At 45.3% G+C, this 26,817-nt stretch overlaps 1 protein-coding gene across 1 annotated transcript; it reads right to left on the reverse strand.

Moving 5' to 3' along the window:
- Positions 1-1,814: 1,814 nt before the first annotated feature.
- LOC127340204 (uncharacterized) lies at positions 1,815-20,237 on the reverse strand. Its single transcript, XM_071827593.1, has 5 exons — positions 20,180-20,237; positions 8,865-9,319; positions 4,863-4,944; positions 2,261-4,163; positions 1,815-2,176 (listed from the first exon to the last, which is right to left on the reverse strand). Exons 1-4 carry the CDS (start codon positions 20,235-20,237, stop codon positions 4,159-4,161), a joined length of 600 nt encoding a protein of 199 aa, XP_071683694.1. The 3' UTR covers positions 1,815-2,176; positions 2,261-4,158.
- Positions 20,238-26,817: the final 6,580 nt, after the last annotated feature.

Genomic DNA, 26,817 nt, shown 5'->3' on the forward strand with positions numbered 1-26,817 from the left:
CTGACGGACTTCAATATTGTACAGGGCGAACTTTTGAAACTTGAGTCTAGTTTGAAGTGAACTTCAGAAAATATAGCGAACTTCCGTCGCATCTGAACTTCTCTGGAACCACTTGTGAACTTCTGGATGTTTCCAAGTGAACTTCTCGATGGAATACCAGAATTGCATGTCCATGCGGACACTATTTTCATGTTGATTTTCATACCGCTTATCGGATTGATGCATACAATATACCGTTGGATTCTTACGGAAATTTTGCAACTTTTTCATGTTCATTGTTTTCCCAAATTCTGTATTTTTTATGACTAATTTTAAATATACAAAACAATGTTTTCGCGGATTTATCTCTTTTTGTGCAGTTTTGGGGTTCCAGTTTTCAAACCATTTATCAGATTGATGCGTATGATATGCCGTTGTAAAGCTGATGAATAGGCGCACCTTTTTCATGAAGAACACTTTTCTGAATTCTTTACAGTTTAAGAGCAGATTTGAAAATACGTGATTGCTCTTTTTGAGCTTCTCGGTTTTTCAAACTGTTTTTTGTGGATAATTTCCGAACAACTTGTCGGAATGTAGCAAATGATATTGCGTTGAAAAGATACTGATTAGTCGCATTTTTTCATGTTGAATGTTTTTCCAAATTCTAAATGATTTTAGTTTAATTTTAGAAATACATAAAAGTGAAAATAATGCCGACACGAGAACATTTCGAAATTGGCTCATCTAGATTGATTAGGTGTGGCATTGCAGTATGTTAGAGTATTAATAGAGTTATATTAGTGCTAATTATATGAGGAGTTGGTCGATTTACGCAATGGGTAGTCGTACGGATGGTTTCTATGTGTATGATTTCCGCCCACAAGTGTGTGAGCTGCTCGAATATGGAAGTGAACTTCCCGATATCTATTAGTGAACTTCCCATCGCGGTATAAAAGTTCCGGGCATGTTCAAATAGTTTAACACTAATTTCAGAAATACGCAAAAATTGGATACAACGCCGACAAGGAACATTTTAAAATTGGCTCGCTTAGATTGATTAGGTGTGGCATGGAAGCGCCTATGAGTATTAATAGAGTCATATCATTGCCAATTGCACGGAGCAGCATTTGATTTTGGCAACCGGAGGCTTTACACACGATTTTCATGCATATGATTTCCGCCAAGAAAATACAGAGTAGTTGGACTACCCCTGTATATGAAAGTAGACTTCGCATTAGGTGTTAGTGAACTTCTTGACGGGGTATATAAACTCTCAATTTTGCATACAGTTTTTGTCCTAGTTTTCAAACTCTCGATCGAATTGATGCAAATAATACATCAATGGAATACTATGAAAAATCTGCAAAATTTCATATGGAACATTTTCCGAAAATTTTCATGGTTTAGGAGTAGTTTAAAATATAAGTATGGAAGTATCTTTTCGTTCGATTTTCAATATGACTTCGATGTTTTCTATATATAATCGCAGAAGCCTAAAGAGTGAACTCATGTTTGTTTTTTAATATATAGTGTATGGTTTTGTAGTTTTAAAAACCAAACTTTGTTTGTTTTTTAATATTTTAGGAAAAAGATACAGGTGTTTGCATCAAATATTTTCAGATGACGCACATAGTACCAACATGCAAAATACAAAGCGCAGACTGAATTTCACAAGATCACGTACATACATACATACTGAACTTCTACATATATATAAAGTGAGCTTCCAGAATCAAATTCGACAAAACTCTTAACAATAAGAGAATTTCGCATACATACAAACCAAACTTTCTAAGAAATAAGTAAGAACTTCTGAAAGAAATAACCAACAAATAGTATTCAATCAATAATTTGTTGAAATAATAAATAGCAGCTCGGACAGTCAGACCAAAATGGATCAGCTACGAGTCATATGAAGCGACTTTCTTTGCATAAGAAATATAACTGCAGCTTCTGTAAGATCTAAACTTCAAAAAATCAACTGAGCTCCTATAAAAGTAGTCTCATCCTCGCATCTCTTTGGAGGGCACGACTGACTGCCGCATGCTTCATCCCTGAAGGTGCTGGCAGCGATTCCATCAAGTTTATGCTGTCGGTTGACTCTCGTTCCATGCGGGGTGAACTTCTGCAGTCCATAGCAGCTACAGGATGGACGCCAGGGATGGCTTCATAGGAAGTCCATGGGCATGGTGAACTTCTGCAATAAAACTGAACTTATTTTGTCTGCACGAAGTGAACTTTTATCGATATAGAAATGCTCGAAAAATAGAAGTGAACTAACATCAGCGATCTCCAAGGATGATGTAGTGAACGTCCAGACATGTCAGAGGGACCCACAAAGATTGCACTCCCCTTATTCAATGTTTTTTCAACATCGACCAAAAAAATATAAATCTACCATCAAACGCGATATACCTGTGCTTTCAAATTGCAAGACATGAACTACTCGGAACCCAGGAGTGAATTTCATGGAATTACATGTCTTAAAATATGGTAACAATAATACTTTGCTGGCAAAAGGAAGAAAAAAAACAGCCGGTACTAAGCAAACTGCCAGAAGTTCAATGAATTTCTCAGAAAATATACTTAACCGCCGGAAGTGTCTTTTATAGTAAGCAACGAGGCACCAAAACGCTCCTAATAGCATGAATAATTATGTCACTATGTTGTATCAGTATGTAGCACCTAGTACACGGGAAGACTTACATGTTATTACCACGTGTACTGGTAACTCCATTCACAGCCTTCCACAAATCATACATTCCCTGAAATTGCACGTCATCCTGCAGGCAACACTGAAAAATAGTAAAAATGGCAGATAAGAGGTGTGGCACGATAACAAAAATGGCCATTCATCAGTTCTCAAAATACCACATGCATGACTATATTATTTGTTTACAAAGAGGCATCAATACCGGACATGAAAATAGAATAGGAACAGATGGTACTGCAAACTCTCCGAAATCGGCCGAAGAGGTGCAGTTAACATACCTGAAAATGGAGTTGCACATGCTCGCTGCGGAGAGCGATATGAACTACCTCAGCGGGGCATATGAACTCCTGCAGCGGCGCTTGTCGCATGGGAGGTGGAACATAAATTAACTCAGCAATTGTCTTTGAACATCTAGTGAATTTCTTTGTGATAAATAACCTACGTCATTGTACCAAGCTGAACTTCTAATTTTTCTATCAGGCACACAGCAACAACACATACGTGTATTCCAATTATCATCAAGAAATAGGAATCAAAGTAGAGTAGATCAGTACGGTTCAGCTGAGCACACTAGTTCACATCAGTGGCAGGAGCAGTGTTTTTCAGCTCATATCAGCATACACATTCGCATCAGCAAGCGAACCGGCAGCAGCGAGGCTGTGTAGAGCAACACCCAGGCGGTATTTGGGTGGCCATGTAATATAAAAATGAACTTTCAGCTCATATCAGCATACACATTCGCATCAGCAAGCGAACCGGCAGCAGCGAGGCTGTGTAGAGCAACACCCAGGCGGTATTTGGGTGGCCATGTAATATAAAAATGAACTTTCACATACATGAATGTGCACTTCCACACAAGCATTAGAACTACTAGCTAAGAGAGGAGATTAAAACAAACACTTAATCAAGCTCACTACTAGAGAGGAACACAGCAGAGCTCACGCAGGCATGCAATGAAACGAACACGTATCACACATTTAAATTAACAGACGGAAGTAGTCGTGTGTTTCCCCTGACAAACACATGTATAACCCACTAAATAAACATGTGTGCTTACTGCTTTTAACTGTAAATGTCACAGGCTATGCAAATTCCCAAAATATAGAAAGTGAACTACCCCTGCTAATAATGTGAGCTACTACTTTTCCATACTAGCCGAAAGCATCTGATAATAATGTCAACAACATGGCAGTGTGAAGTACGTAGACAAAAGATGATTTTTAATCGTGGATGAAATAAACTTCCAAAGTGAATTACTCATGTGAACCAAGTGAACTTCTATTTTAATGACTATGAATGGACGATTGTAATCATGAACAAAAGGAGGACTTCCGCAGCAAACGAAAGTGCACTTCACGACTATGAACTTAGATGGCTAGAGGTAAAAGCATGTACCTCCAGTGTTTATCTCTTGGTCCTGATCCTGAACTTAGATAGCCAGCAGTAGTCACCATATGACACAATGTTCATTCTTTTAGAGTTGTGAAGTCCATGGTAGTGTAAAAAAGTTAGGATGATGAAAGTTACTACCCATCCAGTACTCGCAAGAACTGGCTTGAATTAGAATAGCCATCAGCCAACAATAAAAGCTGTATAGTAGAGTAATAGAAGTTGTTTCACAAATACAACTATATTGCTGCCTGGTTGAGTAGACAAATACAAACCGTGTGTATATAGAAGAAGACTGAACCCTTCGGGCACAACCAGTGAACTTCCAAGGAAACACTGAAGTTAACTTTTCCACTGTGAACTTTTCCAAATAACTGATTTGCAACAGAACCAAACCGCGGGAGGTGAACTCCCAGGATGCTCACAGTGGACTTCCTAACCGAGCAAGGTGCTTAGTGGAGGGAGACGCTGGCAAACTAGGAGGAGCAAAAATAAATAAATATGAACTTCCAAAATAAAAACCAACCAATATAGTTACTTGGTCTTTTGAAATACACTCCAGATAAATCGAGTTTGTTTTACTGAGAGTGAACTTTCCAGAATCAAGTTTATTTTCTCTTTCCAAAAGTTCTAACTTTTTTTGCTCTCTTATTAAATTGTGCAAAGAGCTCTAGGCAGCATATAGACCTTTCTTAGCATCAAGAACGAGTATAAGCACATAAGAATAGGGACCTCGAATGTAATCTTGAATGCAAATATAAATTGTTTACTAGTTAATTACCTTGAGTGTAGCGTTGAAATCCCCGAAGTATTACCGGAGCACCATTCCATGTCTTAGATATAGCATATGCTCGATCAAGTACCTATACAGAAAAAGACCATTCCATGTCTTAGATATAGCATATGCTCATTCAAGTACTTATACAGAAAAGGGTTTGCATAAGGATACTAGTGGACATTGGCAGATAGTCAAGAGCTAAAGAAACACTAGATAATGCTTTTATACAGCAAAACAACAGGAGCATGCTGAACTTTCTCAGAGAGAAAAAGTGAACTTCCACACGAGGGCGATGTGAACTTGCTGACAAAATAGTTGATGGAGCGAACTCCCAAGAAAAAATAGGCTTACTTCACCCATAGATGAAGTGAATTTCTAGCCATGTGCACCTATATAACAGTGGATCAACAAATTGTGAATTGCATTTTTTCCGAGTATATTATCTCTACCATTTTACCTACAGAAATTGTGAACTTTTCAAGTGCATACGAATTGAACTTGTAACAAAATAAAACAAACTAACCAAATTGAGTAAGCTTACTAGACATAGAAGTTAACATGTTTCTGAACTAAAAAAAAGTGAACTGTCGAGATACACACAACTGAACTATGGACATACACAAATGTGGACTCTCTAGATGCAGATAGCTTGTTTGTGCTCGTGGCCACACATACATGTCTCTGTGGATTGCCGAAGGTCATCGACAATACCTTCAGTGTCGAAGTGGTGGACTTTGGTGGTCACCCGGTGTGGACATCCCAAGGGCGGTGCACTGGACTCCCCCAATTATGTAATGAATAAATTAAAAAGAGTTGGAACATAATTTGCCAGATATTGTTCTCCCCCATTGCACTGTTCCACAATTAAATCCAAACTTATAGTTTCCTACATCTATATCGTTGACAGTAAATAGTGCAACACACATATCAATTACCCATATAAATAGCTAACCGAAGGAGTGAACTTTCCAAAAAAAAATGAACTTCTCCATAGCAAACAGCAAATAAACCACACGTGAATTGATTTTATGTGTACATATGGAGATGCTAATTTTCTAGATGGGGCCGACAGTGAACTTCCAGCGAAGTCTTCACGAGCAGAAAGAAATCGCCACAAGACGTAGTGAACTTTCTTTATAAACAAACTGAACTTCTACCTCTTTTTATAGTCAGACACGCATCAGCACATACATGTGCCATACTTTGCTCAGGCTTAATTCAAAATTTCCCATAAAAATAGAGAACAGAAAATTGAACTTCTAAAGGCTTTCACGGACTCATGACCGGCACAAGTAAATTGTGAACTTCATCGGAAAATCTTACAACACGGAAAATCTGTAAAATCCAGATAACGGAACTGAACCTCGCAGCCATCACACATTTATATCATTTTTTGTTGGAACATATTCTTATTTTGTATGCTTTTCAACTAAAAACCGAAAACTGTTATCCCTGAACTTCCCCATGAAAGGAAACAAACATCCGTGTCTAACAAAATGTACTTGGCGACTAACAATATGAAAGGGAACTACCACACAATTCAATCTGAACTTTGATTCAGAAATAGCACCTAGTAACATTGAACAACAAATACCTAGGACAACTGAGCATATATATATACTGAACTCTCAAAATATTATTGCACGCTTAGGTCTTTCTCCATATCCATGCTAATCCTAGTCAATCTAGCAATGCAAAGCATATAAGGATGACCACATGATGGTCACTTACACACATATTTTGTCCATCAATATTTCATCTCATAATGAATCAGTTTTAAATCCATTTCATCTCTCGTAATGTTTCCGCAATTTGTTATTAACAAATCAATTCATCAATAAGAGTTAGCTATCTATGAAACTGAAAAAAGGAAAGTAGGAAACGCCATTGTATGCATGACATAAATTAACTCAGATATGAACTGTCCATGTACATGTAGTGAAACAACAAACAATCTCTTACTGAACTTCGGACGAAGTGAACTCCCCTAAAAAAATTAAAGTGAGTTTTCCAGTGTCACACACATCACATGGGTTCAAAGGAGGGATCTTACTTGTGTCAAACAACAACAAACTGAACCGACCCACGGCTAATAGGGAACTTCCGAATTTAAAAACAGTGAACTTCGTGACAAAAAATTGCAAACTTTTTCCTCATGGGTGAATTGAACCCCTTTGGCCGGAAAAGTTGAATTTTATGAACTAGACCAATTAAACTTCTTCTGAAAGTGAACTCTGCTGCCAATAAAACTGAACTTCGATACAAATTTGGCTTTCACAATTGCACAACTACCTACCCTTCTACTATCTAGAAAATCAAGGGCACTTATACAATAAACTTCAGTTTAAATGACAGCCATAGTAAAGTTGTTTCATAGTTTAAAATGATTTTCCAATCAAATGGGAATAATCCCCCCTGTTTTCCATTAAGAAGCTGCATAAAAACAAACTCCTCAACATAATAAAATGAAGTAATTGGAGTTTCCTACTGCTAGTGTGTCGTTCTGGACTTTCTATCCAGATATTACGTATATCAAAGGAGGCAGCATCCGTGTCACAGCGATGTTTTTTTATGCTGAACTTTCTGATGTGGGCTTCAACCAAAATCAGTGTACAAAGCGAACTTCCTTAACAAAAACTAGTAAACTTCATGTGTGGACAAGCTGACAGTAGTGAACTTTAACAAAATGAAACATAGACTTTCTTTTGTGAACAAACTAAACTTCTACATCTTTTTATAGTCAGAGACGCATCGGTACATGCTTGTACCATATTTTTCCCAGACTTGTTTCATTTTTTCCATAGAAATAGAGAACAACGAATACATAGAAAAGATAGACATAGAACACTATTTCAGCAAAAACTAGCAGTGAGGACGATGCACCTGCACTTCACATATGCAAGGAGTAAAATTCAGAAAATTACATTTTGTGTGCTGCAATTATCCAGACTTTGCCCAAACAGAATATTACTAATCCCCATACATATGGTAAACAAATTCTAAAACAACCATAAACAACAACAGTTCGGAAGTAGCAGAACAATTCAGAAACCTACAGTTAAATAGTGCACTTCACACTGATGAGCAGTGCAGTTCACATCGGCATGCAGTTCACATGCAACGCGTTGACATAAAGAGAGCACCACAATCAGCATCGCAACAGCAGCCTACGCGGCCGACCCAGAACACAGCGACGGTCGACTTGCGGGCTAGCGGTGGTCCACAGGCAGGTTGGCGGTGGTCCAGTCGCATTGCGTCATCATTTGTATATTACACGACTGTATTTTTATTTTTTTAGCTAAATCTCATTTTTGCAATTTTTGAACTTCAAGGTTTAAAAATGTGCTTATCGAAAAAGACCCAAAGTACATTTTGTGTTCCTGATTGCAAAGAATGGACTACTCGGAAACTATTAGTAAACTTCCTAAATACAGATGCCTCGTGTAGTTTATTTACTAGTGCAGGGAAACCTGATCCTTTTGTTTTCTTGGCGTGGCTGATTCACTTAAAAAGAGCTGGATCTCCATCAACAATAAGTCATCATTACTAGACAATGGTTATAATATTGTGAACTTCCTGGCTGGTGAATTATATCTGCAGGTGAACGTCTACTTCCCGAACATAGTAGTTGTGAACTTGCAATGAAATCCCAGGAAACAAGAGTGAACTTGCTAGTATTAATAGTCTGAAGTTCAGCAAACTTTCTGCAGTTCGATGTCTACTTCCTGAACATAGTACTTGTGAACTTGCAATGAAATCCCAGGAAACACTAAGTGAATTTTCTAGTATGAATAGCCTGAACAACATTAAACTTGCTGGTAGAAAAATATGAATTTTTTCCTCACAGATGGATGTGAACTTCGCCGATAAAAGATTTGAGATCGGGGCGGGCCTCTCCGGTGAGAAGGTAACGGGCGGCACGGACCGCGCGGGGACGTCCGGTTCAGATCAGGGAGAGGTCCAGCTCGGGTAGAGGGAGTCTAGGCGGGGATTGGGAGGTCTTACCCTTGCGCATGAGATTAGAGGGTGGCGGCCGGCGCTGAGGACGTCGGGAAGCAGCACGGTGGCCGGGGCCTGCTGATCGCGGCAGAGGTGGGCGTCCTCCTGGCGGCCCGCTATGGAGCCGGGAACCTGCAGCGCCCGGTGGATGTGGGAGTCCTCCCGGCGGCCCGCCATGGAGAGGTCGGGGGAGGGGGGCCACAGCGCACGGTGGAGTTGGTCGTCCTCCTGGCGGCGCTCGATGGAGGAGGGAGCCCTGACGGTGCACGGTGATGTGATGCGGCGAGAAATGGAGGTGGGGCGGGTGGCGGTGCACGGTGGAGGCAGGGGCGGGAGGCGGCGCGCGGCTGTAGCGGAGCAGGGGCGGCGCCGATAGGAGGGGAGGAGTGGAGCGTCGCGGGGGCGGTGCCTGTGGGGTTGGGCGAGGTAGGCGTGACGAGTGGCTTCTTTTCCGGTTGGTGCTGTTTTCGGGATAAGAAAGAAGGTAAAGCGGGAATAGGGGGTTCGAGAATAGCTATTCTAGAACCCCTCTTAAGGGGGGTTCGAGAATAGTTGGGCTCTATATATATATATATATATATATTATATATATATATGCACACTTATTTTAATATTTAAACTTTATTTTCGTCATTCAAATTTTCCGACCTGGCAATTTGAATATGTAGCTGAATTTTGAGTAAAATCGCTCATACGTCAAACATGAATCCAAATACGGTACAATTCAGAAAATCTACACATCACATTTTGGCCAATATATATGATATAATGCTTGTGAAAACCGTAGACAATGAAACATTCAACGTCACCTTTTTAGGTCATGGATATCTTGGGCATCGACCAAAATCTGGTAGGACGGTGAGGCCCGAGTTACGATCATCCTTCTTCTCCTCTCACCCTTAGGATTTGAGAGAGAGAGAGTGTGTATGTGGGTTGGTGGGGGGTAGAAAGCCATGTTAATAAATTTGTTGCTGCCAAAACCCACCGGCGGGCAGCGACGGGCAACACAGTAGAGCCGGGAACAACCTAGGGCTGCGGCTGGCCGAGGTCCCTCCGAGCGACGGCCCGCAAAGCCTTCTGGTACACACGTCCGATGCTGATGCAAGGGCGTGCCACCTGACCTATACCTGGTCAGGAAGGTGATGGAGATGCCTCGCTTAGTTTCCTGCATGGCATACACGTAAACATTAAATACGAGCCTCGATCGGCTCTCAGGTTATCCTGTGAATCGGCTCAGGGAGCCGATCCACCCATGATTCGTACGAGGTGCACGAATATATGGTGGTCCTGCTTGATCAAGATAAAGCTAATGAGATCTACGACGATTTAGGGTTTTCACCGCATAATCGGATCATCCTACTCAGGATTGGGCCTCGCGGCCACGCACGGTGATCATAAGCCGATCCTAGACAAGGCCTAAAAACCAACACGAGGTTGATCCCCGGAACATCCTGTCTAGGACTAGCATACGACACCCTACGTGCCGCTGGATCCTCCAGCCCTTTGTAAGGCCTAACTATTGCAGATATTAAACTAATCCTTGATGAACAAGGAGCAACCGTAACGGATCAGATCTACTAAATAATGATCAAGCGGGGTGCCGCCCCTACACCTAAGATAGGTGTAAGGGCGGCTAGATGTGCAAGGGTTGCACTACGATAGCATGTTACGCGAAGAACTATGCTAACCCTAACACATCTATGATAACTACGTTGCTCGCCATCAAAAGGCTTGATACGAGCAACGCATGAACAACGTGGAGCTTGTGCTGCCTAGATCGCAAGATGCGATCTAGGCAGCATGTTGCTTACCGGTAGAAACCCTCGAGACGAAGGAGTTGGCGATGCGCCGAGATTGATTTGGTTGGTTGAACGTTGGTTGTTGTTTATTCCATAAACCCTAGATACATATTTATAGTCCAGGGGACTTTCTAACTTAGACGTGCACCTAACCGTGCACGGATAAAATTCTAACTAACCGACACGTATCCTAATATGTTACAGATACAAAGGCAAACTAGCCCAAACTCAGCATAACAGGCCGATTCACGTAATTCTTCCATGTATATTCTTCAAGTCCATCTTGATCGCGGCCCACCTCTGGCTCGGTCAAATTCTGGTGATAACACATGCCCCCCTGGTTTTGGAATTGGTAATTCCAAAATCACTCTGCTTTTCCTTCGTCGGGTCATGTCGTGGCAGAACCGTTGCAGTATCCGTCATCATGATGCCTTGCCTTCTCAACTTCTCCGCGTGACCTGGCAGTTTTTTTTTCTTTTAGGCACCACTTCCTCGGAAACTGCTGTGGCATTGAATTTCCACTATATCCCCTTTTATTTAACCGCTCCGCACAGTTTATTTCCGCATCTTCTTCGCATTAGCACTCCAAAAGCCCTCCTGTGCCACCATGTCTTCTTCCTCCTCTGCCTCATCGGATCTTTCCACCCAGTCCTCTTCCTCCCGCGAGCCGACGCCGGAACCGAACCCGGCGGAGGTCCACGCAGCCAAAACCCGCAGCGCCATTGAGGCCGGGGAGGAGTCTAGCCATGACTTCTCCATCTGGTCGGAGGACGACAAGTCCCTGACCGACGGGGAAAGCGACCTCCGCTTCCTCGCCAGCGGGGAAACGGAGGAGGAGAGCGACGACGATCGCTTCTCCTACGACTTCACCTCTCCCGAGGAGGTGGAGGAGGAAGAAGAGGAGGAGGAGGAGGACGACACCTCCTCCGACGAGCCGCCGGCCAAGCGGTTCTGCCCCTGGCCGGGGAACCTCAGCGACTTCGACAGCAACGATGACGACGCTGACGAAGAGGACGAGGACAATGAGGGCCCGGTCGGCGGCCATTGGAGCGACGACGAGCCCGCCGGGAGCAGCGCCGACAGCGGCGACGACGGCGACGACGAGGGCAGCGACGGCCCGTAGATAGGACCTCTAGTATAGGACCAGTAGTAGTAGATGGGGCAATGTATCCCCTAGTACTTCCTTTTGAGAGCAATCAGCTCTTTATGTAAGAAATCTATCAATGAAGAACTTTCCCCAATTTGATCTTGCCGATTTCCTTTGAGTTTAATTTAGCCGATTTCTTCTCATACTGATCTTGCCGATTTGTCCCCTTTGCCAATGCGTAATGAGCCGATAGCAACGCATCGGTCCTTTAAAATTCACCCTTCCATTCTTCAACTGATGATTTTGAAATCTGGTGGATAATGTAGAATCTTCAGGGAAGCCTTTGAATTCTTCCAACCAAACCTAATGGTCTCCTTTAACACTCATCATTTGTGAAGAAGGTTGCGACGAAAGACCAGCCGATGGTACCCCAATCGGCTCTTAAACAGAGCATTCACCAGGCCTGCTGCCCCCCGAGCCTTACTCGAGGCGAGAATGTCAGAGAGGACGCACCCAAGCCGATCACCTTTCCTCCTTAGAAAGCCGATATACCCCTTCTGTCAACACAGCTGAACTAGTACCAAAGGTTGAGAATCCTCGACAAGAAGGTTCAGGAACCCGGATCGGCTCAAAGCAGCTGAAGAAGTTCTCATTGTTTTACCCCCGCGAAGAAGCAGAGGGCCCCACAGCTGAACTGGATTTGGTGGAGATCCGGTAAACCTCGTGTAATTGCACTAGAGTCGATGGCTGCGCATCGGCTTTGTTTCTTAGTTCTAAAGTCGATGCCCTTGCATCGGCTGTAAAAAATTTTTTTTTTTACTGTCCGATTTTCTCCTATCGGCCCGAATATTTCACTGCACACATGTTCTCCTGCACCTGTTCCCATGTTCATCGTGTTTAGGTGCCCCCCGAGCTGAATCTATCAGGGAATGGCAGATATCGGCTCTATAATTCGCACGTCGGCTCCGATAGGATCAAGGACGAACACAAGTAGAACATGTGGTGAGGATAATTTTGGCCGATTACTGGGATCGGCCACCATAATGATTGAAGCGCTGACTGAAGGTCCTGTAATGTCCCTTCATAGATTTTTGGGGCCGATCACAAGGATCAGCCTCGCCACGTTTGCTCATCGCTTTGCTTCAGCTACATGGTCAGGCCAGTGGATAAAACCAGCTTAACCCTTCCCTTCGTCACGTCGATGCGCTCGCAGTCGTCCAAATTGATACCTGAGAGGGGTTCTTGGCCTGCTGCTTCCCATGCGTTCATGCCAGCCATCGAAATTTCGGCTGAGTCATCGGCCTGGACGACCTCTACCTCATCTCCATCCCACTGTATTATGCATTGGTGCATCGTGGAGGGAATGCAGCAGTTGGCGTGGATCCAATCCCTTCCTAGCAGAACAGCATAAGTGCTCGTGCTATCGACGATGAAGAACGTTGTAGGGATAGTTTTCCTTCCTACGGTCAGATCCACGTTCAGAACACCTTGTGCGTCAGATGCTTGGCCGTTGAAATCGCTCAATGTCACGTTGGTCTTGATTAGATCTGAGCTAGAGCGTCCCAGCCGACGTAGCATAGAGTACGGCATGATGTTGACTGCCGCTCCGGTGTCCACCAGCATCTTATTTACAGGCCTCCCATCGATGTAACCTCGCAAGTACAGGGCCTTCAGATGTCTGTAGCTTCTTTCTCGTGGCTTCTCAAAGATAACCGGCCGTGGGCCGCAGTCAAGTTGTGCCACAGGTGCCTCGTCTAATCCTGGAGCACTGAACTCCGAAGGGAGGATGACCACCATGTTTGTGCCAGCCGATGTTTCATCATCGGCTTTCCTTTGCTTGGGGCGCCACTCCATTTTCCGTGGACGACCCTCTTCATCCAGGGTTCGCTGAACTTTCGCAGCCAGATCAGGTCGTGCCTTCCTTAGCGTATGCAAGTATAACCTTTCGGCTTCCTCCAGACCGCGCAGTCGCTGAACCCTGCGCTTTTGTGAACGGCTGAGTCCATCAGGGCACCACCTTGGCCGGTGGTACCTGTCTTCTTCTTCTTGTCCCTCGTCTTCTGAATCCTCGAGATCTGCCCACCGAGGGGACTCAGCGCGTTTGCTTTGTGGCGGGAGAGGCCCTAAGCGCCTGAACACAGACACGTTGGCTGCCTCCTTCTTCTTCTGGTTGCATTCTGGGCAATTGCCGATTGTGGGCAATCGGCTCATTCCTGAATCCTAGCAGTGTCTGAAGAAGGGGCAGTCCCAGTGCCTGTCGTCGTCGTCTTGCTCCCTTGATTTTTCTTTGGCACGTGCTCCTCCTCATCGCGATCATGCCGACGATGTCTTCTGGCTTCTCTAGCCAGACGATCTCTTTCATCATCATCGCTGGATCGTCGGCGTTGGTCATACTGACTCACATATTTGTTGAGGAGGTGATCAGAGAGGGGTCGCTGATATCTCATGTTCTTCACTTCTCCCTCTGTGACGTAGCGCTTGCCATCATGACGGAGCCGATCGCGTGGAGCGGCCTCCTCTGTGTCCTTGCTACGAGAGCAGCTGCCCTCGTCTCCATCTTTGCCAGAGTGGTGCCCAGGTCCTACCATGTTGATGCTAAACGAGGATCCTGGCTGGCAACCTTCAGGGTAAGTGCATTCTACCATGTTAACGGCGGGGAAGGGTTGGGTGTCGACCTTCATGGCGTACTGGTTGAAAATCAGACGCCCTTTTTCTATCGCCGCTTGGATGTGCTGACGCCATACCCTGCAGTCGTTGGTGGCATGGGAGAGCGAGTTATGCCATTTGCAGTATGGCTTTCCGTTCAGCTCTTGCACCGTGGGGAATTTGAGACCTTCGGGAATCGTCAACTGCTTCTCCTTGAGCAGGAGGTCGAAGATTTGCTCAGTTTTGGTCACGTCAAAATCAAACCCCCGGGGCGGGCCTGGTGGCTTTACCCATTTGCAGGACACGGGGGTTCCTCCCCGAGTCCATTCAGCCACTGCTACCTCTTGATCTCCCGCAGAAACTTCGTCTTCCTCTGCATCGACCAGGACTACGCACGCTTGAATTTGTCTGAGTGCAGTCCGGTGGCGCTGTTCATATGCCGACAGTTTCTGAACCAAGTGCGCCAGTGAGGGATAGTCTGCTTGGGAGGCCATGTCCTTGAGCGGTGTTGCAAGGCCCGCTACTGCCAACTCGACTGCTTCCTTTTCAGTTATACGAACCGAATAACATCGGTTCCTAAGATTCCTGAAGCGCTGGATGTATTCTGTCACAGTTTCTCCACGCTTCTGGCGTAATTGTGCTAGATCGGCAATGCCGGACTTGGAATCCTCTTAATGGTACTGCATATGGAACTGTTCTTCCAACTGCTTCCAAGTCCGGATGGAGTCTGGTGGCAACAAGGTGTACCACCCGAAAGCCGATCCCGTGAGGGACTGTGAGAAGAGCCTCACGCGTAGTTGATCCGACACTGAGGCCGGTCCTATTTGTGCCAAATATCGGCCTACGTGCTCGATGGAGCTGGAACCATCTGATCCACTGAATTTGGAGAAATCAGGGAGCCGATATTTAGGTGGTAGCGGGATCATCTCGTAGTCGTCGGGGTACGGCTTGGAATAGCCGATTGCCCTCCTTTTCGGCACCATGCCGAACTGATCTCTCAGTATGGTACTGATCTGATCCGTTGTGCTGGCTGCAGGAGTTGAACTCTGAAGATTCGCCGGGGTGGCGTACTTAGCCAGCCATGTTTGCTTTTCCAGCTCTGAGCCAACTGCAGGAGCTGAGCTCTGGAGGTTCGTCGGGGTGGCGTACTTAGTAAGCCACGTCTGCTTCTCAAGATCTGTTGTTGACGTCCCTCCTGCTTTCCCAGAAGTCCCTGATGTTGTGGCCTGGTTTGTGAGCGCCCAGTTACCGCAATCTGGCACATACGTGCACGTGTACCCGTGAGGGATCTCCTTAGGCGCCTCAGGCAAGAACTGGTAGTCACTAGGGCCACCACCGATCTTGTAGACGACGAATGCCGGTGAAGCCGGCACTTCTGGTGCTGCCAACGCAAATGGCAGCGGTGGACGGGACTGGAGTGGCAACTCTCCTTGATGCGTCCCAAGAGCTGGTCCTGACGGCGAGTACTGGTGCCTCATGATCTCCTGGATCACGCGAAGAGCGACACGCTCCAACGTGTTGACCAGGTTCTCAGAGTGGCGGTGTAGCGAGTGAGCCACCAAGTAGTTGATCTCCTGCCGCAGGGACCTGGTGCGTTCTTCTGACGGGGCAGAGAGGTCTATCCCATCGAGTGCACCATTAGGCGAGAACCCCTTCCACCTGATGCCATGTGAACGGGTTCTGTGGAAAGAGCCGATGAGGTCGGCCTCGAGGATGACTTTGATCTCGTCATACTTCTTCTTGAGCTCATCGGTCAGATCCTCGTACGTGACTGGCGTGCCGTCCGCCATCTCAGATGTAGATGGCGATGTGGTTGATGTAGAAGCTCGTCCCACCGGGCGTGCCAGAATGTGTTGCTGCCAAAACCCACCGGCGGGCAGCGACGGGCAACACAGTAGAGCCGGGAACAACCTAGGGCTGCGGCTGGCCGAGGTCCCTCCGAGCGACGGCCCGCAAAGCCTTCTGGTACACACGTCCGATGCTGATGCAAGGGCGTGCCACCTGACCTATACCTGGTCAGGAAGGTGATGGAGATGCCTCGCTTAGTTTCCTGCATGGCATACACGTAAACATTAAATACGAGCCTCGATCGGCTCTCAGGTTATCCTGTGAATCGGCTCAGGGAGCCGATCCACCCATGATTCGTACGAGGTGCACGAATATATGGTGGTCCTGCTTGATCAAGATAAAGCTAATGAGATCTACGACGATTTAGGGTTTTCACCGCATAATCGGATCATCCTACTCAGGATTGGGCCTCGCGGCCACGCACGGTGATCATAAGCCGATCCTAGACAAGGCCTAAAAACCAACACGAGGTTGATCCCCGGAACATCCTGTCTAGGACTAGCGAACGACACCCTACGTGCCGCTGGATCCTCCAGCCCTTTGTAAGGCCTAACTATTGCAGATATTAAACTAATCCTTGATGAACAAGGAGCAACCGTAACGGATCAGATCTACTAAATAATGATCAAGCGGGGTGCCACCCCTACACCTAAGATAGGTGTAAGGGCGGCTAGATGTGCAAGGGTTGCACTACGATAGCATGTTACGCGAAGAACTATGCTAACCCTAACACATCTATGATAACTACGTTGCTCGCCATCAAAAAGGCTTCAGTACGAGCAACGCATGAACAACGTGGAGCTTGTGCTGCCTAGATCGCAAGATGCGATCTAGGCAGCATGTTGCTTACCGGTAGAAACCCTCGAGACGAAGGAGTTGGCGATGCGCCGAGATTGATTTGGTTGGTTGAACGTTGGTTGTTGTTTATTCCATAAACCCTAGATACATATTTATAGTCCAGGGGACTTTCTAACTTAGACGTGCACCTAACCGTCCACGGATAAAATTCTAACTAACCGACACGTATCCTAATATGTTACAGATACAAAGGCAAACTAGCCCAAACTCAGCATAACAGGCCGATTCACGTAATTCTTCCATGTATATTCTTCAAGTCCATCTTGATCGCGGCCCACCTCTGGCTCGGTCAAATTCTGGTGATAACAAAATTAACTCATACATGAAAGCAAGAAATCAAACTTGATTTATTGAAATCACCCTTAGGATTGTAGTTTGTTATTTTTGTAGCATCTATATCTCATATGATGACAAAAGCTAGTCCACATTTTTAATTTCAATGAAGTTCTTTTTGTTGCAGTCAAATTACTTCAATTTTTTAGGACCCACCATCCGTACAAGGGTAATGGAAATTTCAATGATCTTAGTGCAAGGCTTCACACAGAGACACTCAAAGTATTTTAATATTTTAAAATTCATTTTCTTCCCTCAAAATTGCCGACCGTCCATTCGTAACATGTAGTTCAATTTTGAGTAACATCACACATATGTCAAACATAAATCTAAATATAGGTACAATTCGAGAAAATCTTCATATCCCATTTTGGCCATCATATAAGGTGTACTACGTGTGAAAACGTAGACAGTGAAACATTTAGCGTCACCTTTTTTAGCCAAACTGGTGGGACGGTGAGGCCTGAATTAATAAAGCCACCACCATCTTTCTTCTCCACTCACCCCTCCCCTCCCCATCAATATCCTCTTCAAAGCAGATCAAGAGGATGGAGTGCCCCCACGATGGGTGCGGGAGCGTGGTCGCCTACAACGAGCTCCACGACCACGAGATCGCGTGCCCGCACGGCCCGTGCGACTGCACAGAGGCCGGCTGCGACTTTGCCGCCTCGCCAGCAGCGCTCATCGTCCACCTCAGAGAAATCCATTTGATTTGTGTGGACATGATCCCGTATGGCACCGCGAGGGCGTTCATCATCCCGGTGCTGGCACCGCCAGAGCCAAGACGTCCGGTCATCTTCTACGGGAACGATGGTACTATGTTCGTCTCGCACACATATATGCAAGTCTATCCAGAGAATGGATGCGTGCTGGCCAGCCTATCCGTTGAGTGCGTTAGGTCGGCGGCGTGCGTGTGGCCGAAGTACAGGGTGTATTTGTGGTCGCACGGCAAGCCATCGCCTAAGCACTCTGATATCGGTTCAATGAACTCCAAGTGTTCGGTCAATTTTCTGGCGAATAGCAGGACAACGCCGGGCGCCGCCAGTACATCGGAACTACAGTGGTCGTTGAGATGGTTTGAACCGTGCACGGAGCTGACTATCTGGGTGCGCATCGACAGGTGATACTTGCGCCTATCTTAATCTTCGTGTTTATCTAATGGAAATTGCGGTTTATGCAGTACTGAATTAATTAATTTTTGTTGTCAACAGAGACTCTTCGGACGGAGGTTCCTATTCGGACTAGAGCGGCGGGTTTAGGCTGCCAACTATGAGCTTTTTTCATTCAGAGGATTCACCAGGGCGGCCCTAACGATGATATATGATCTTATTTGGCGGAGAGGGACTTGCTTGCATTTCCAATCTTCAGTTAGGGCCCTTTATGTAAACACTAAGCGCTTGATTGTATTCTGTGTTTATGTTCACATACTCTATGGTGTAAAATATGTAATCCCAACGTCCGATTAAATGCACCTCTGGACCCTTCCAGGCATTTCCCTTGTTATCTTTTCTTTTTACACATACTGGAACCAGTGTTCAACGCGCAGTCCCTCGGCTTGGGTGCTAGTTGCTTCCTGGGGAAGGTACCCTATCTTGCCCATTTTTTAAATTTAATTTGAGAACAGATGTCCCTAATTGCTCAGAAGCCCCGCGAGGACACGATGGTCTTTTCTGGGTGTATGTAAGATTTAGCCTTGACCAGTCCTCCACCCTTCTTCTCTTTCTGTTCTCCTGGTAGCTAGTAACTAGCCTTCACCACCCCTCCACCCTTCTTCTCTTTCTATTCTCCTTGTAGTAACTAGCCTTCACCAGCCCTCCACCCTAATGAGTAAAGTACCTCGCAGCCATGGCTCCAGTGAGCCGGGCGGCCCGGCGGCAGGATATCCTAGGTAAGACGATGAGGACTAAGACCGTCGAGAAAAACTTGACATCTAGCCAGCTAGCGGGTCGTTGTATGGCCACTTATGATTGCCTTCTCACAGAGACTCAGTCTATCCTCTATACGATGGAGAGCGAGCCACTGGGCGAGGGTTCGTCCGGGTAGGTTTCTAGTGGCGTGTCCTTCAGTTCATTCTTATTTTCTAACTGTTTTTTCCATTTATTTACATCTCACAGGGCCGGCGGTTCAAACGTCTCCCCGGTAACCACCACGACGGTGGCGCCCCAAGTCCGGTCGTCGGAAGCGGAGTTCGGCCCCATTTCACGGCCAAGCCAGGTAGGTTGTATGCCTTTATCCACTTATTTTTTTATAATCCCTCCGATCCATTTTAATTGACTCAGATTTAGTACTCCCTCCGATCCATTTTATTTGACTCAAATTTAGTACAACTTTGTACTAAATCCGAGTCAACTAAAAGGGATCGGAGGGAGAATACAACTTTACAAAATCTGAGTTAACTACTAAAAGGGATCGGATGGAGTAGTTTATGTAATCACTGCTTTCCATTTAATTATGTGTTGATGAACCCTGTGCTATTTGTGGAGCGTCCGAGTGCTGTCTATTCCAGTATCAAGATCTGTGCTAGAAATTAGTAGTACTCCTATTTTTTGCGTGTAATTAGTACTCATATATGAATGGGTTGGATTCTTTTTTTTCATACAATGATCGTGCCAGCAAATGGAGGTGAACATGGCCCACATAGGCAGCTAGCTGGGGAATGAACTCTCCCTCACCCCGGAGTTTGAGCCTGTTCACGTAGATTTGGCGTTCGAGAACAAGATCTGCCTTTATCTTCAGCAAGGCATCAATACCTTTACTGCCGAGCTTGATAGGCTTAATGAGCAGAGCGGCTTTTGTGTGGAACTGCATAACCAGAGCGTCACATTGATGAATGATGATGATGCAAACACCACCATCAAGGGCGAGGGTTCGTCCAGGTAGGTTTCTAGCGGCGTGTCCTTCAGTTGATTCTTATTTTCTAACTGTTTTTCCGTTTATTTACATCTCACAGGGCCGGTGGTTCAAACGTCTCCCCGGTAACCACCACGACGGTGGCGCCCCAAGTCCGGCCATCGGAAGCTAAGTTCGGCCCCGTTTCCTAGCCAAGTCAGGTAGGCTGTATGCCTCTGTCCACTTGTTTTTATATAGTTTATGTAAGGGTTTTCTATTTCCGTGCCCTCGGGTCCTTAGTTGTGCTCAGTTTTCCCCAGTCGCTTAGTTTTTCCTCAGTTTTGCCCAAGCCCTTGTCTGAAACCCTCACAAGTGCTGGAACGGCCAGTTGCCCGACGGGTCAACAACTTTGACCGTTATCTCCTGACTAGTGGGGTTACGTAGAGCCCGCAAAGACACGTCAGACCATCCATCTTTGTTTGACCGTAAGCATCGTCGTATCCCTAACCAAAACGCGGACGAGTGGGGCTTCGGTATATCAAATGACAAGTGGGGCCATGACGTTGATACAAGGGGCAATACACGGGTAGGATTAGATTTTTAAACGGAGCTCTACAGTGATGGCACGGAGGAGGTGGCCTGCGGGGTGCCGAGATGAGATGGATGTCCACAAAGAACTGCATGAGGCGAGACCAGACGCATTAGATAGTTATGAACTAGACGCGTTTAACCATGCAAAGAAGAGTAAAAATGGTCGAGGACATCGACGACTACCTCAACACTTTAACTGACGGTGTCGGATACGAATGTGAGCAATGTAGAGAAAACTAGTGTCTCTCCTTTCTGGCGTGTATAGATGGGTGCTAGGGGAGTGTGGTGGCGAAGGGAAAGACCTCGCGGTGGTCTGTGGCATCCAGCATAGCGGGGCGGCATGGCCGTGCCAATAGCGGCGTGCATGTTCGGCATTGACATTAGCATGTACGTTCGGCATTAGCCTCGGCGGTATCTCTGGTGTGTCAATGATCGAATGAGGGGACGGGATTAAGGGTGCATCCCGATGGTGACCTAGCAGTGGCGGCGAGCATAGCCGTTCTGACCATGCCGATATCGCCATCGGCATCGTTTGGAGGTTGTGGTGCTCGAATCAAGGTGGGATTTGTTTCTTGTACGCTAAAATGAATTTGAAACAAGTTTCCTGTTGAAGGTTAGGTAAAATACGAAAGTTTGTAACTAAATATTTTACTGGCACCATGGTGAGGTTTTTTTGATAGAGCTATACGGTTCGGCAAAAGTTTTTGACACTTTTTAGATATTCCTTGTTGTTACACGTATGGCATCATGTATGGCAAATTTGGGGTCATTTGGAGATGTTCGAAATAAATCACTTTGCTTAAGCGCATGCCGTTTCGTCTCGCTGAAACCAGCTTTTCTAACAAGGTGATTTTTTTCTACCTTATATCTCAAATTTCATACAGATGATCTTCTATACAGAGATAGATAGATTGTTTCGTTTTTACATTTTTCAAACTTTTTATTTCCCTTTATAATACCCAGTTGATTTTTAGGTCAAAACCTCGAAAAACAGCATCATGTACGACATCATTTTCACCCTAAATTTCAAATTTTGTGAAACTTTTTAGATATTCCTTGTTGTTATAGGTATGACATCATGTATGCCAAACTTGGTTAGGTCTCACTGAAACCAGATTTTGTAACAAGTTAGGTTTTTTCGACCTTCTCTAAATGACCTCAAAAATCATACAGATGATCTTCTATACAAAGATAGGTAGATTGTTTCGTTTTTACATTTTTTTGAACTTTTATTTCCCTTTATAATACCCAGTTGATTTTCAGGTCAAAACCTCGAAAGTTAACATAAGTAGATGGTGAACCCTCCCAAACTTTATATACAGAGATAGATAGATTGTTTCGTTTATCATTTTTAGTGTGAAAAGTAATGGCTACAAGAAATAGGTGATGGTCTATCATTTTTAGCGTGAAAAGTAATGGCTACAAGAAATCGGTGATGGTTTATCATTTTTAGCGTGAAAAGTAATGGCTACAAGAAATCAGTGATGGTTTATCATTTTTAGCGTGAAAAGTACGCCCTCCGGTCTCTTTTAATTGACTCGGATTCAGTACAACTTTATACTAAATCTGAGTCAATTAAATAAGACCGGAGGGATGGCTACAAGAAATCGGTGATGGTTTATCATTTTTCGCGTGAAAAGTAATGGCTACAACAAATCGGTGATGGTTTATCATTTTTTGCGTGAAAAGTAATGGCTACAACAAATCGGTGATGGTTCCCTATCATTTTTTGCGTTAAAAGTAATGGCTACAACAAATCGGTGATGGTTTATCATTTTTTGCTTGAAAAGTAATGGCTACAACAAATCGGTGATGGTTTATCATTTTTTGCGTGAAAAGTAATCGCTACAACAAATCGGTGATGGTTTATCATTTTTTGCATGAAAAGTAATGCCTAAAAGAGTTTATCATTTTTTGCATACATAGAGGGTGGAAGCTAGCCGCCGACAGAGAGAGAGAGGGTGGTGGCCCCTATCAGAGAGAGAGAGGGGTTATCCTGCCCGTTAGATCATACGATCAACGGTCGGCGGGCACGATCCGCATCACATGGGCTAGACCAATCAGGGCAAGGTTGGGCGTCTGTGAGAATTTGTGAAGGGAGAGGGCAAAACTGAGTAGTATCAAGAAACCAAGGGCACGTGAGTAGTAAACAGACTAAGCGATTCCAATATGAGATTTAAAAAATGGAAAATGCCTGTTTTGTACAATGAAACCCATCTTGGCCTACCTCAAACTATTTGCAATACAAATATACATGAGTGTGAAAATTGTAGCCTCATTCAGACAAAGTATGTTTTGGGGAAAGCTGTTTTGGGAAGGGCTTATTGTGGAAAACCATGCACCTTCATAGCTACTAGGTGATTTGAGAAGTGGTAATTTGTGGTAAAACTTGATTTATCTATGATTGTTATGGTTCCCAACGTGGCAGGTCGCGTTAGAAGACTCCATGAGTAAGTGCCACTATGGTTTTATCTTTTTTTTGGAATTTTTTGCACATTAAATGACTCATTTAACTAGCTTAATCCCATTTGTTGACTCTCTGTTGACCAACCACTTGAGGGTAAAACTGAGTATATTGCACTAGCCAGTATTAGCACTCAAGGAAAAAACTGAGCACACAAAAAATGCTAGTATAAGACTCAAGGGTATACCTGAGTATATCTAAATTTCCAGGTTTAGACTCGAGGACGCGTGTTGCGGTGCAGAAGTGGAAGACGTGCAATTGTTGACGCGTGTCGCGGTGCAGAAGTCAAAGACTTGCAGACGTGCAATAGTGGACGCGTAGGACGCGGGTCGCATTTAGGACGCGTAAGCCCCTCTCTCCCTCCCTCTCCACACAGTACGTCTCATTCTCACTCACGCACGCAACCACGCCTCTCACGTCCCATCAACTTCTCCAAATCGAAGGAAAAAACCCCAACCGCCGTACGCGCGCTCCCCTGCCAGCGATGGAGAAGAAGAATGCGCCAGCGTCCGTCGCCCCCGAGCCCGTCGCCTCCGAGCCCGTCGCCTCCGAGCCTGTCACATCTGAGGCCGTCACCGCCGAGCCCGTCGCATCCGAGGCCGTCGCCGCCGAGCCCATCGCATCCGAGCCCATCGCCGCCGAGCCCGTCGCCTCCGAGGGCGGCGCCTCCGTGAGCTGGGCCTCTCTCATGGCCGACGGACCACTTCACAAGATCGGCGAATGCTTACTGGTGAAGGAGGAGTACGTGGACACCTACTCTGCTTTGAGGCAAGTTTGTAGAAATTGGCGCTCAGGTTTACCTGAGCCCGACATGCACCTGCATGAATGGATCATGGTAGAACACGCCCTTCCACACGCCACTGAGTTCACCTTCCTCCACCTCCGCACATCCCGCTACGTCACCATCGATCTAACGGAAGTTCATGCAAGGTTCAAATTCCTCCATATCTATAGAGTTAATCTATTTTTATTTTCAATCGTAAACATCTTAGTGCTGAATGTTATCTTGATCAGTATATTTTAGATACTACTTCGTCGGCTTTTGCTGTGGCATCACCGTGCTTGCCCAGAAGAACCAGCCGCACAAGATACGGCTTCTGAACCCACTCACAAAGGCATTGAACACTATGTTTGAGGCGCAGATGTGCTGTCTACAACTGGCTTCTTTCCTGTAGACAGTGTTGGGCCTCCAAGAGCAGAGGTTTGTAGAACAGCAGCAAGTTTCCCTTAAGTGAATCACCCAAGGTTTATCGAACTCAGGGAGGTAGAGGTCTCAAGCAACCCTGCAATTACGATACAAGAAGTCTCTTGTGTCCCCAACACACCTAATACACTTGTCAGATGTATAGGTGCACTAGTTCGGCGAAGAGATAGTAAAATGCAAGTGATATGGATGAATATGAGTGGTAATAACAATCTGAAATAAAGATGGAAGCAAACAAACATGTAACAGAACTTGTTGGAAACGGTGTTTCAATGCTTAGAAACAAGGCCTAGGGATCATACTTTCACTAGTTGACACTCTCAACATTGCAATCATAAAGGAATATAAATATAAGCACTTCACTATGCTATTCTGAACTACTCTCTGGCGGGATAACGAACACTAATTCACCGTGTAGGGCTGCAAAAGCAAACCTTAAAGATGTATTCCCAAGTACTAATAAACACCCCATGACATCCTTGTGAGCATTCATAGGAGGTACTAACACACCACAATTTCATAGAGACATCCAACTCAAATCATAACTCAGTGAATAAGTATTCTGTGAAATATAGCCTAAGAGACCCACACGGTGCACACACTGTCACCTTTACACACGTGGGACAAGGAGTCTCCGGAGATCACATAAGTAAAACCCACTTGAATAGCATAACGACATCTAGATTACAAAGCTCATCATATGGATCTCAATCATGCTAGGCAAATCATGAGATCATTGTATTGAAGTACATGGGAGAGAGAGATTAACCACATAGCTACCGGTACAGCCCTTAGCCTCGATGGAGAACTACTCCCTCCTCATCATAGGAGACAGCAGCGTCGATGAAGATGGCGGTGGTGTCGATGGAGATGCCTTCCGGGGGCACTTCCCCGTCCCAGCGGCGTGCCGGAACAGAGACTCCTGTCCCCCGAATCTTGGCTTCGCGATGGCGGCGGCTGCGTAACTTTTCTCGTCCCGTGGCTTATTGGTTTAGGGTTTTCGCGACGGAGTCCTTAAGTAGGCGGAGAGGCAGCCTCGGAGGGTCCCTGGTGGACCCACACCATAGGGGGGCGCGCCCAGGGCCTTGGCCGCGCCGCCCTGGCGTGTGGCCCCCCTGGCTCCTCTCTGGTCTCTCTCCGGTGTTCTGGAAGCTTCGTGGAAAAATAAGATACTGGGCGTTGATTTCGTCCAATTCCAAGAATATTTCCTTACTAGGATTTCTGAAACCAAAAACAGCAGAAAATAGGAACTGGCACTTCGGCATCTTGTCAATAGGTTAGTTCCGGAAAATGCATCAAAACGATATAAAGTGTGAACAAAACATGTAGGTATTGTCATAAAACTAGCATGGAACATCAGAAATTATAGATACGTTGGAGACGTATCAAGATGCCATCTGTTATTCTGGAGTCAGTCGTTGTAATGAAGTCCCCGACTATGGTCTTCGTTTCCACACATTACCCGGTGGAAATTGCTTGGGTCGATGAGAGCACTCCAACTAAGGATATAGATGAAGATTGGGGAGAAGGAAGATTTTCGATCGAGCACCATTCTTTGCGTTGCATTACCCCGTTCAATGGTGAATTGTATGCAATAGCTATGGACAATTTTGAGTTCGTAAAATTAGTGTGCACCAACAATGTCCAGTTGGAGCAGCGCGCGAGCACTGTCAACATGGAGACACTAATTTCATTTTCAGAACTTGGAAATGACAAGTTCTACCTTGTGAAGTCGAATGGTGATCTGTTGCTTGTGTTGTTGGACAACATGCATTTGGAGGAAGATCAACCATTGGTGTACCGTGTGGACACTGAGTGACAAGGTATCGACTTGTCAATGCCTACGGATTGTAGACTAGGGTTTCGCGGAAAGTAGAGGGCAAGTAGATCTCGAAGGTTTCAGCCGAAAAGGTGCTCGACTGCTAAAAACTAGGGTTGTGTTGGCAGTAAGATCGATCCTTTCTTTCTCCCTCGACTCCCCCTTATATAGGAGGCGGAGCCGAGGATTTCGTGACATACAAGTTACCAACAGCGGGAGACTCTTTGAATCCGTCCCGTATAATTACAAGTCTATTCCATATATATCTCTAACTTCCATATCGACATTTTATTGGGCTTCCGAGCTTTGCAATCTTCGGATCATGGGCTTTCAGTAAACCCCGGGTACCATCTTCGGCAGGCCCATTGGGGATGCCTATGTCAGTAGCCCCCGAGATTTTGCTTGAATCGTAGAATCGAGTAAAATCTCCATCATTATGGTTAACACAACATTTCTTCGAGTTACTAGACAATCTTTATAA

This window comes from Lolium perenne, chromosome 3 (genome assembly GCF_019359855.2).
Source record: "Lolium perenne isolate Kyuss_39 chromosome 3, Kyuss_2.0, whole genome shotgun sequence".
Taxonomy (NCBI): domain Eukaryota; kingdom Viridiplantae; phylum Streptophyta; class Magnoliopsida; order Poales; family Poaceae; genus Lolium; species Lolium perenne.

Coding starts and splice junctions, on each gene's coding strand:
- LOC127340204 (XM_071827593.1), bottom strand. CDS start 20,237: ATGCAGTTCCACACAAAAGCCGCTCTGCTCATTAAGCCTATCAAGCTC. Junction 9,320..20,179: donor TATCAAGCTCGGCAGTAAAG/GTATTGATGCCT, acceptor TCCCGAAAACAG/CACCAACCGGAAAAGAAGCC. Junction 4,945..8,864: donor CTCTAATCTCATGCGCAAGG/GTAAGACCTCCC, acceptor TTTTCTGTATAG/GTACTTGATCGAGCATATGC.